Source organism: Phaethon lepturus, unplaced genomic scaffold (genome assembly GCF_000687285.1).
Source record: "Phaethon lepturus isolate BGI_N335 unplaced genomic scaffold, ASM68728v1 scaffold18852, whole genome shotgun sequence".
Lineage (NCBI taxonomy): Eukaryota > Metazoa > Chordata > Aves > Phaethontiformes > Phaethontidae > Phaethon > Phaethon lepturus.
In genome coordinates this window covers 1-12,735 of record NW_010524271.1, presented here as the reverse complement: position 1 = coordinate 12,735, position 12,735 = coordinate 1, and the positions used below count along the sequence as shown (strand labels likewise).

The window sequence follows — 12,735 nt, the reverse complement described above, 5'->3', positions numbered from 1 at the left end:
AACCACTTTCTATCAGAAAATTACATCAAAGACTTAAAAAATGTTTGAGAGACGTGCTGAACTTCAAACACTGTTTTTTGAAGATCAGAGACTTCACTGTCCCAAGTCCTCCCACAGTACAAGAAGCAAGAAGATCTGGTCACGGAAGCACAAAAGGAAAGGCCAAAAATGACTTCTAGGATAACTCCCTTCTCCTTCAATGAACTTCAGGTTGACAGATGTTATCCCAGTTTTACATGACGTACTCAAGTTATGAGTTATGAGTACATCATATATGGCAACATCCATATATTCTTCATGGGGTAGCCTCCTGTGTGCAATAAGCTCTAGAGTGAATATGCAATATAGGCTATTTCTGAAAGGTTCAACCTAAAGAGTACTCTAGTCACAATTTTTAATACATTGGGTACAATGACAGGTTCAAAATTAGTCCCTTGCAACATAAAGCAGCAGCTTCACTTAACTGAAGATGCAGAATAGTACCTGACTGAAAAAAAAAATAAAAAGGCATAAACTTGAGCAGAGAACATGCTTTATTGAGAAGTAGATACAAGAATCGCACATTCTACCACATCATGGGAACAGGGTTTAGCTTCTGCACAAGAATGGCCTTCTTCCCTACTCCACAAGAGCTCTACGTTGTTGGATAGTTTCATGAGTATCTGTAGTTAGTTACAATACAGGAGCAAAGGGCATGAGACAGCAAAATTCAGTAATGCCCACAAGGTATATAACATGTGCTGATGATCTTTTTTCTTCTTTTTTTTTTAGGGAGGCAGAGAAAGGCAGACAACCATCAGAAGAGCAATAGAGAACTTTTCCACATTAGGATGGGTCAGTGGTTAACAGGAAACAGTTCCTACCTACCCGTACATTGCAAATGCTTCATTTCAGACACCATTCAATACGGAAGCATTGGAAGGTTTAAATGAATTCGGCACTATACAAAGCTGCCATCGTTTACCCCAAGATTGTCCCCCCTTTTCATCACACTGGAGCCATATAGGAAACTTGTGGCACAAGGACAGTGGTTATACTTGAAAGCCATTGTACGATACTTTCTTCCGGTGGTGCTGATGGGAGAGAGGAAGTAAAAGCTTTTTTGTTTTACAAAGACAAACAAGAATGCACTGTCAGAGAAGCAAACCATTCACACAGCTAACTGGAGCTGCCACTGATGCACAGAACGTACACTGTAGGCAATCCAACAACTGACGATATTTGCATTGTAGAGTTTCTGTGGCTGTTTGGACAAGGCTAGCAAAAATCTGTCTAAAGCTTTAATTTCTCCAGTCTAAAGAAAAAAATTCTCTCCAATACAAAGAGACCTACAATTCAAGGAAGACTGCTCTGGGAAAAATATCTCCAGTGAAATATACTGAACAGGCTGTTTCTGTGTAAAGGAACCCACTAACTCCATGCAATAAACCAGGAAAAACCAGTAACTTATAATCAAAGAGGTCTCACCAACATATATGGTACTGTAGTAGCTCCAGGAGCATATACCAAGAGCAACTCTATGAAACATCTCAGACCATGATGTTCTCACACACTTAGCCTTGACTCCTCCAGGGTAACACTAACAATCACACCACTCAGTTACAAGATATGTAAGCTTCTGACTGTACAATATTAACTATGTGAAGACCGTCTATGTTATATGGAAAACACTGAAAGAGGTGGTATGTTATCTTACTAAAACTATTGGATACATGGAATGGAACAGTCCATCAGACAGAACTAGTTAAAAATGCTGAAGTCAGTGTAACTGCAGCTTGTTGGAAAACCAGACTTTTCCCAAACAAGCATTATTAGACCTTGTTCAAAAGCCACAGAAGCTATCTCCACTACTTAGAACGCAAGGAACCTGAAGGAAGAAACAACCAGATTATAGGACACAACACAACCTCATCGGAATAAGAACATGAGGGTAAGACCAGTGACTGGACAGGTACAGTACCAGATATCAGAACTCCTTGGGCCAGTGCTGCTAGGAGCTTCGTTTGGGTCCTATACAGATCCAATCCTTGCAACCTCATTGAGGCCGAAACATAAAGTTCCTCAGAACTAGCGTCTGTGGTGTGCACAAAAGATCTGGGCCAGAACAGTACCAAGGGGAACTGATCTTTCAGGAGGGTACTGTACCAGCCAATCACAACAGCAACAGATACAACAGAGATCCCTAGGGTATTTCCTACTGTTGGGGTTCACTGGCTTCAGGAGTGACAGACAGTTAAGTTCCCTTAGGAGGGGTCCATTTCAAACAGCTGGGATCCATTATCTTATTGCTGTTGGATCTTTTTGCCTCTTTGGCTATCCATTCATCAATCAGATCCTGAGGAAAAGAGCATGAAAGGGCAGGTTAAAAGAAATGATCCGTGATGGAGAATTATCCAAGGTACAACACCACACATCTAAGTCCACAAATCTGAAGATGACTAGCCTACTAACTGCTTCGTGTGACAAAAATAACATTTCCTCCACAATGCTTTTTAGAAGCCCTTCTAGTCATATTGATAATGCTACTTTTGGCTACAAAGTGAAGTCTCTAGGGAGTGGAAACAGAAGAGAGAAGCTGTCACATTTTGGGATTTATAAACCACTCAGTGGGTACAAACAGGATTCATTCAGGATTCCATTAATTCCATTCAGTTCTATGTCATCCAGGTGCCCAATAAAGGGCAGGCATGAGGAGGAGCATGATGGGAATGTTGATCCATTGCTCCCTAAAAAGCTGCTTATAATAAGCAATGTCATTCCACACATCAGAAGACTAAGGTCAGTGCAGCGTACTTCTACACTACTGAAGAATCAGGTTGGATGCCCATGTTGTATTTTAACAGTTACTGCATTTCAAAATTACAGTGCTCCATCACTAGAATCAAAAGGCTGGAAAACCCAGGACAATGCAAAGGAAATACTGATTTCGGCAAATTCATATGAATCCAACAGCTAAATATAAGGAAAAAAAAAAATAATGCAGAAATAGCCATCACAAATCTTACCTGTCTTTTTAGGACCAGGTGTTTTCCCTTCCAGTACTTGAGCATCTGAAGCGCCTGCAATGTGCTAACAATGTCGACGGGGTTTACTGCAGTCTCCTGGCTGATTTCTGCAAACCAGTACCAGTTTATGTTAGAATAGAAACGAATTCCTCTGCAATAGCCTATAGCTGTTAGTTTTCAACTACAACTTTTATGCAACTCCTTTTGAAGTGATATACACAAAACACCTTGCACATACTAAGGAGGTACATGCAGTATTACTGTTGCTGCCGGATTTGTGCCCTTTGATCACCCTGGTTATCCGTAGTACTGCTATACAATGTGCCTTTTCTTCTTTCACTCTTGAGGACTGACAGATTGCAAATAGCTTGAAGAACCAAAGGCTATGGATGCAAGACATGCAGAGCTGTACAGGAACAGCCCAGCTCACCCAAAAACTGAAAGCCAGCCTAGACAGCACAATGATTTAGTGATACTAGTTTTAGGATCCGAGTTAATAAGGTGTAATCATCTGAAAGAAGATGTCGCTGCTTCTTCAGAACTACCTTGATATCTCTATGAAATGCTGCATACTCCTAGGTGCCATAAACATAAAAATGCTATTAGAAGAAGTGCAAATAGTCCTAGTATTTTCCCAAAGCATGTGAAAGCCTCTCAGTGGAGCCATTTTTCTTTTTAAAATTAACATTTTAATCTACAGACAGATAAAGTTCTTTGCTGAATCTTTTTTAAAAAGGTATTTTTAAAGAGAAGCCGCCAGTATATATTTTCAAAACTCTGCAATCTGGGTTATCTCTAATGGCAGTGGGACTGGAAAGGAGCCAGACGCAACTATAGGAATATTCCACTAACTGTGCTGCTACACAAACACCTATACGAATGAGTCAAGCATGACTTGCCTTGTATTTTAGGAAAATGAGTGAATGAGATGCATAGGTATGCTCCCGAACTAATTCACTACAAGTTTATTTAGCTTGAAAGCATACCTTTTATAGAGATCTCTTTTCCCTGGAAATTATGCAGGTAACGAAGGAGAACTTCCTTCCAGTAACTACGGTAGCTGATGAGCCCTAAATCAGACAAAGGACGTTCCGGAGAGCCAACTTTTTCTTCTACTTTAGAAAGCAAATAGCCTGTAAAGGAAAGAAAACCTATTTATCCTTCCTACATTACTCTCTCCAGTCACACTCTTCAGCACATGCAGAAATCAGCTGTAATGAAAACTGCTCAACCACCACCATAGATATGTTGGATTTTTTGATGAAATCATCATGTTGGACAGAATATGTTTCCAGAATTTCTCTCTACTTACTGAAGTCAATGAGCATTTTTCCGTAACCTTGCCTCATATATTGAGGCATTGTCAGGATACAAGAAACATTGTAGTTGAGAAAGGAATTCTTCTCCTAAAAAGAAGAACAGAGAGGATAAACTAACAGGTCTAGATCTGTACAAACAATGGGTATATCATAATCCCAACAGACTGAACAAGCCTGTGCAACTGATACAACACAAGGTGAAAGCAGCAACAGTAGAAAAACCTGCCTAACAACAAGTAACATGATCATCCTTCAGCTACCAACCTGGCTTAGTGTCTTACTTTATTAGCCATTAAACTGGGTGTTTGGTGCTCAATTTTAAGCCCAGGATGACTGGCCATGGAGCTGTACCTGAGAAGGAGCCAGTAACACTCTCACTACCATCTCTGTCATCTACCAGGTTTACATGCAACAAGAAAGTGACACAACAGCAGCATTTTAAGCACATGGTATATATTGAAATGTTCAGAAAAAGAGGAGACTTGGGGCACTGATCCTCAGATCAATTCAGACTGTTCTTTAGAGATTTTTTTTTTTAAGATATTAATTCAGTTTTGACTCAGGTGATATAAGGAATATAGCTTCCTGCACTTTTTTTGGGGAGAGTATTCACCTACCTATGGAATTTCACTGACTGAAATACCTTAAACTGATAACGGCATTGCATGATATCACCATGTCTGGAAGTGTAATCACTTTTTCCTGTACTGAAGGAAAAACAACCAGAAAATGTATTTCACCAATGTGCAGAAGAAGTTAAACAAACAGATTGGCTATTTTTTGGTAGGCAACATATCTGAGCAAACAGTTGAGAAAACTGGCTCCTACTCTAAGCTTGGCCAGTGACCTACTCGTGGGATCTGCTTAAGTTACTGGAGTTATGTCTCAGCTTCTCCACCTAAGGATTTTTAGTCCTTCAGGTACTTTATTAAAAAAAAAAAAAATCATGGCGACTAATACTTATTTTAATGTATTTTTCTCTACATTTATTTACATTTTCTTTACCATTACTTTTGCCTGCATTTAAGACACCACTATGCTTCCTAGCAACAATAGTTCATTTGAGATGATTTGGTTTTTGCTAGTAGGGAGAAAAGATGCTACAGCAAAGCACCTGCAATCCTTGCAGCAAACAGTAAGAACAATTCATGCAGATCAGGTGTGAAACTCTACCTATTCCTAAGAGCAACAAATCCGGAGACTACAAAAACTCAGAGGGGAGATTCAGTACTGATAATTGGTGTCCTAAATCCCATTCTAGTGAGGTAGTAATGTGTATGTATGTATTTTCAACTAACCTTGGAGAAATATCCTATCAGGTGACAGCCAGTGTTGTCAGCTTCTGTCATGACATAGAAGAGGAAGGGTTCAACATCATAATACAGTGTTTTATGGTCCAAGAAAAGTTTTGCCAGCAGACACAGGTTTTGACAGTAGATCTAGAAGCAAAAGGAGAGTAGGATACACCTGTTTACTACAGTGGAACATCCCAAGAGTGGACAAAAACAGGCATACACGGGAAGTGACAAGAAAATGCTGAATCATCTGAGAAATGACATACAGTCTTTCAAACAGAGCAGCTGGTCCAGGAAACAATTCCTTTTGTGATGAAGCTTGATAAGCCTAGCTTCCTAAGGGTGGGAATTGACATTTGCGATATCAGTCTCTGAATGCCCAAAACATCACATCCTCAGTGAAGGGGAGCAGAAGGTTGGATCTCTGCTTGCTTGCACTGTATTGTATTCATCCCATGCTTCAAGGTTATCTCTGGTAACTAGAAAAAACTCCTCCCAACTTCCGGCAAGTGCAGAATTTAGCTTTTGAATTTGTTTCTTTGTTCTCTCCTGTGAAGCCTTCAAGACAGGGCACAAGCACAGTGCAACTACCTAGCACTGAATCTGCAGCTGCAGATTCATGTTCCACCCTTCAATTCAGGGTTAAGGAGGTCACCCTCAAGAACATTAGGCTGCTTCCCACTCTAACCCAAATTTGGCTGAGTATTCACAGTGAATGAGAGATGGACAGTAGCAATTTACTGAGGTCAAGCACAGAATCTCCCCACTAACTTTCAGAAACGGATCTTGACACACATCTCCAAGCACAGTATAAGACAACAGATGGAACTGCTGGAGCACAACAGGGCTGAGGAATAACCACGAAGAAAGCACAGATAAAACTACTGCCAGAATTGCAAGAATGGACAGATCAGATTAAGTAGCCTTCCTGCAATTAGAGGGAGAAAGGGCCATTTGCATCCTGCTTCTCTACAAGAGAAGCAGTGCCCATCACATTTGAAAGACAGACTCCACACTCAAGACTGGCGTAATGATCACAGTTAGCTACCTTGTTCTTTTTCCCATCCACTTCAAACACCGAAATGGAGCCTTTGCGGTAGATTTCATCACCCGGTGGATGTTTCCAAACACATTTTGCCTATGACAGGAAAACAATGTTAGGGTGACACTACTGTTTTAAGGGTGGAAAAGGTTACAACAGCTACTGGATGTACCAGGAAACACGTAGCCTTCTCAACTCCTAAAGTGAGCAACTGAGCTAATAACAGTAAAGTTTTAAAATGTTTACATGTTGACATCAGATTTAAAACTCAGGAATCAGCTCTGCCCTAACCCTTACCATGTGTCTGCGCAGTATTGTCTGGCTCTTCATATATTTGAGACAGAACTCACACATGTAGAGACGTCCCAGACGAGCATATTCCTCTGGGTAGGGGGAATGATACCAGGTATCCAGCTCGTAACGGCCAAAAGCGATTGTTTTAATCATATTGCTGCCTTCTGTGATCTGGCCCTGGAGCCGCAACTTTTCCTATGAATGAAAAAAAGGATGATTATTTAAAAAAAAATAAAGGGGGCCCTACTTATTTCCCTCAAGGGAATAATTTACTTCAAGTCTTCCAAATTCATCTTTCAGCGTGACCACATCTAATGACCCCTCCCACGGACCTCTCCTCAATCAAGCTCAGACTGAGCCCTGTCCACAAGCAGTACAGTTACTGACTGTTCCTTTCATCAGGAAACATCTCGTGAATCAGCACTTCTTTCCTAATCTGCAGGGAGAGGATACAGCCTCTGACATCCCAGATGCAATTGTCACTGGTAAGCATCAAAGTATGATTTGGTTCCTCTTTGGAGATAGAGAGTGGCTTTGGAAAGCACCTACAGAAGCCTCAGCCATACAAGGTTTTGAACTCCATTCCACAGTCACGGTCTCCTGCCAAGATGGATTTTGTGTTTTGTTATCATCACTCTTTAGCCACTCTTTCAGCAGGTGAAGCTGTCCATTCTTTCACTGAAATGAAACACCTATTAAACGGGACTGTTACTAAATGTTCCTCTTGCAGCACTGCAGCATTCATGACTGCAAATGCTTAGCTCCAGCTGTGCTTTCAGCACACCTTCTGAATGACTGGCACTTAAACATTATCCCTAGTGTAACTTTGCTGACTTGGCTGGGCTGTAGTTGCTCTTCTTACAAACTCTGATTCTATCTGCACAAACACAACAAAACCCAGAAAGCATGCACATGTCTAACAAAGACATTTGCTATGAGATATATTACGAATTAGAAGTCTCACCAGGTCCTCAGATGCCCGTGCTTGTGCTCTTCGGAAAAGCTCGAGGTCATACTCGCTTGTCAGGTTTTCAAGTAGAGGTTCCCTAGTATTGCCATAGGTTTGTCTGTGTTCCTAGAACAATAAAATAATAGGAGGTTTTGCTGCCATGCTGCTACTAAGCTGTTGGATCTTGCAGCTTTTTAGCCGAGAACGTTGCAGGATGACTGGGAAAGCCAAAGCCCCACTTAGCGGTCTCATTGCAGACAGGAAGGAGTGAAAGAATAAAGTTATTGCTTTTACCATATATTTTTCTTTTTGCTCTTTGCTTAGCCCTGAGTTCCTCTTCTTCCTGAGTTCAGCTACTTTCTCTTTGTATCGCAGCTGTCTCTCTGTTGGCGCCTGAAAGAAACCAGAAGTGGAAACCTTCACTAGGCTTCATCGACTTCAAACATTTTCTTCACCTTCCCACCCAAAAGCACCTCTGTCCTGGCTTTCATTTTATGAGCTATATTGTCCCTGAACCAAATCCCGTGCTAATAAGAGGGTACTGCAGGTACAACACAGGTATGTAAAATAGTAAATGTTTTTTCCTACCGCAGCTTGGCTTTGCCAATGTACCTCAGTGCCACAAGACAGGGTGCACTCCTTATGTGCTGCTTAATCATGGAGAAAAGCTCAGAGCTGACTCACTGTCATTTTGACTCAAGTCCAAGACTCATGAACTGAAAAATGCAATTCCCCTGGTTTTATTCTTTTCTGTTTAGTCAGAGTAAAATTGTAGTTTACAGTTCTGCAGGAATTCTCTTGTCCTACACATCAAAGCACGCAGAAAAGATCATCCTAAGAACAGCTCCAGCCTCTTTTGTAGTATTACTGGCCAATGCCACCTCTGCTCTCACGAGCTGCTCCAGTCTCTCATTTAAGGGATACAATGAATTGCCCTTGCTGAAACAAACTGGAGATGACAAACGGGGAGTGTCAGGACTCAGCAAAATAGCTGATCCGAGAAGTGAAGAAGGGAGATCAAGTTAAAATCATTGTCGCTGGAAACCACAAGCTAAGGTTTTTCCACTTTTAACTGAGCAGCCACTCCATTACGTGCAGATTGCCTACCTGGTGTCTGGTGGCGTGCCTGTTGTTGTCATCCTGCCGATGGGCCAGCATTCTCTCCTCAATCTGTTTATCCCGGCTCTGTGCTCGCACCTAGAAGCCAAAACTCATCTGTCAGTGCCGCAGCAAACAACTATCAAAGCCTTCATCTTTCCCATTTCTCGTTTAGGTGAATTTTCTGAACTGTAATTTGCAGATGATTTGACACACAAATGCTGCTGTCTTACAGCTAAAGACATCAGCTGAAACATGTTAACTCTATTTTCTGTTTACAAATGACAGGTCTTGCCATTTTGTTTTTAAAAAAAAAGGAAGATAAAATAGAAGACTTATTTACCTTGCACTCATCTGCTGACAGGTTATGATATAGTGGGCATCCTGATATGGAGAAGTGTCGCTCATGTTTTCCAGTTAGGTGTCCTGCAAAGGATCAGAAAAAAACCCCAACTTTTAACATACGATCATCAAGAGGTTTAAGAAGTATCCCAGAAGGGCAGATAGCTCATATGACCTTCTCAAGGACCATGCTCAGTTTATTACCAGTGTAACAGGAGGAACATACTTCCTGGTTCATGGCACAAGCTTTTAAGAGCAAAGGAGGAAAATCTTTTTCATGCTAACTCCAAAGCTGCACTCCATGCAAGCAGCCAGGTATATCAGAGGTCTGCAGTAACTTGTTTCTGAAAACCTGCTTCTGTCAGAGACCAATACCCTACCTGCAAGACTTTGCATTTTCCTCCCACACCTGTGCTCATACTCCTAATTTGTTCTTTACCCTGTCATCCCCCAAACACTCCTAGCCAGCAAAGACCTCCAGGAAGAATATACCTGCAGATATGCTTCACATCCCTTCTTTATACCCACTTCTCAGTAATACTTTTGATCCTAATTAAGCGCATATTGTTAGGATGCATAACTCAACTGAGCGGGACTTTGAATATCACAGCAGGAAGGCAAAACCCAACAGATTAATCCTGGAGCTGAAATTACCTAAAGAGTTACAACCAGGAGTGGGACATTTCATGTTGAAATTGTAGCTTTCATGGAAGCGGCGGCGCTTAGGGCGGTGAGACAGGTCACTTCCAGAATCCTTCATGGACATGTCCTTGGCAATGCTCTCATCATGGGATACATTTGGACTGGAGATATCAATATCAGACTCTGAGGAAGGGGCATTCCCGGTGGGGGTACGAGGTGGAGACTCATCGTGATCCGCTGCGTTTTTAGTGTCTGAATAAGGATCAAGATGTTACAAATTTGCCTGAAAGAAAGCTTTCAAAAAAATATGTAAAGCAATTCCAGACAGCTGTCTCAAACCCTCTATCCTCAGGATATTACACTGTGCCCTCAGAGAATGGAGTCACATACTCTTTTCCAACAGCATTTTGCAAACTTTCAACACTTCACTGCACCTCACATACCTCTATCAGAAAAGTCAACCACTTGCTCAGTCTCTGACCCAGATGAGCGAGTCTGCCGGAGCGGGTATTTCTTTGGAGTCACGGGAGTAGGCTGCTGTTGGCTGCGGGTTACCCTCCTCGTAGAATAGACAGGCTCTTCTGCTCCAAATGATGGTGGATTACGAACTGGGCTGGAATCTAATTCCATAGAAACACCATAATTACACCCACAATAACCACTGTAAGTCAGAGACTTGCCTCACACATGCACCAAAGTCTGTAACACCAACATTTGGTAGCGGGGTATCAACACTGCTACCGCTCACCGCTGCACGTCATCACAAACATAGGCGCTGTTCTTCCGAGCTTAAACCTTTTGACAGTTTTACCAACACTGAGGAATCTGGAATTAGATCAGCTTTCTCTGGACTTAATTACTTAATTAACTAGTAATTACAAACCAGCTCCCACTTGGAAAGCTAAAGAACCGTTAGTTTAGATAAGAACTATCAGTGTTTAGATAACCCTTGGGAATAGCAAGATTGCTTCTGGTGTGCAGCTATATTTGGGACCCTGTGTGTGGTTTTGTGATCCTACACTATAGTCGTAAGACTATAAAACAATTATTTTGCAGGAAAATAATGCTTTCATAACCTAGGAATATCACAGGCATCCCAAACATCCAAACCACCTCTCCTCTTGTTTTTAAGACCCAATTACCAGATGATCTTGCACGTAGATTTCATACCTGCAATAAAATTTGTCACAAAACAGATTCTTTATTAAAGTGTATACATGGAGCAATGCAAAGAAGTTATTATCTACTGCCATTTCCTCCCCTTGATGCCAGATGGGAGCTTGGTAACCAACAGCCAAGAAATGACTACACTAACACTAAAAATGAGGCATTGGACACATTCAGTGTTTCCTCTTACAATCTGGATGCCGAAGCAGAAGCATACAAAATAACTGGCAGTACGTTGATTACATTTATTGCAGAGCAGGGTCAGCATCAGCCAGTCATGAAAATACATCTTCCTTTGCAGTACAGAAAACCACAAACAAACAAACAAAGCAAACAAAAACAGCTTTCACCCCTAAGCACCCTCTCTAACTTGGCTCCGGTACCAATATAACTGACTAGATGGAAAACAAATTTTTAGAGTTCTCAGAAAAATTAGGCAAAGCTGGCAGCAGAATCATGGGGTTTGGCTCCCACTTCCTTTAACAAGTAAACAGCTCTACTTTTTTGAACAGAGGATACTCAAGTTTTAACTTCCACTGCCAGTGTGTACTTTAGATTATATTACCTCATTTGTGCAATATGCACTTATAAAGACTGCTTTTTGCTGTGGTACGTTAATAGCCAAATTAAAAAGTTCTATATTTTCATTTATGTATAAACTCCACACATTTAAGTTGTAAAAGTCAGGAATATGGAGTACATTGAGCCTCTTGTTGCTTAAGAGGCTGCTGTTCTCTTCCTTATTTAAGAAAATAAAGCATTTACCTTGAGAGCTTTGACTGAGTCTGGCTGAGGAACGGGTCACACGGGCGGATCGTCGTGATGTGCCGTCACTTTCAGAGCTGTCTGTATGCTCAGGATCAGTAGAGAAATCAGAGTCTTCTGTTCCATCCGAGCTACTCCCTGCATTCCTCTGCAACACCACAGACCCAGACGTTAGCACAGGGGCACTTAAACTTGTGTATTATATTTATACTATTAAAAAAAATTACTAAAAAAACCCCAGATAGATAGGTAATTTCAAGCTGACACAATGTCATATGCAAGCTAATAAATGTCAAATGTATTACTCTGGAGAAAATATTTTAGCTTAATAAATATGCAGTGTCAGATGGTGCCTTCAATAATAAAGAGATTCTGCAAACTGATCCACTAAGAAAGATCACAGTAGTACCTGACTTTATTTAAAGCAAAAGGTAAATGCAGGTTCAAGGCTGGACAGAATATGCTTCAAGCTGACCTTTCGCTGTTCACCCTGCCAAGCCAACAGCACTCCCGCACCATCTGCCTGCTTGGAACAGCAGAGGCAGCCCAGCAGAGCACAGGGCACCACGGGAGCAGGTGGTGGAGAAAACAGATGGGCTCCAGCAACGGCCAGACTGACTCTTCACCACTTCATAATTCAGGGCGGCAACAGGGCTCCGGGGTGGAAGCAAGGCAGAGAAAACGAAAGCACTCAGCGAAGAGGCTGGGCCAAAAGAGGCTGTGAATGCAGTTGTATTCACCTCATCTTGGACCACCAGAGTGGCCGCCTGCACCGCGCAGTGCACTGGGCGGCTCTTCTGAGGGATGCAGGCCTCAG

The 12,735-nt window shown here is 41.7% G+C and overlaps 1 protein-coding gene across 1 annotated transcript; it reads right to left on the bottom strand.

Annotated features, from left to right (window-relative positions):
- Nucleotides 1-515: 515 nt before the first annotated feature.
- KAT7 (K(lysine) acetyltransferase 7) lies at nt 516-12,109 on the bottom strand (the record flags this gene model as incomplete). Its single annotated transcript, XM_010282403.1, has 14 exons — nt 516-2,335; nt 3,006-3,112; nt 3,992-4,138; nt 4,318-4,411; nt 5,623-5,763; nt 6,668-6,757; nt 6,959-7,150; nt 7,920-8,030; nt 8,199-8,297; nt 9,012-9,101; nt 9,346-9,428; nt 9,999-10,238; nt 10,430-10,606; nt 11,919-12,109. Coding segments are annotated over 14 exons (1,864 nt in total), but the record flags the coding sequence as incomplete, so codon positions are not given.
- Nucleotides 12,110-12,735: the final 626 nt, after the last annotated feature.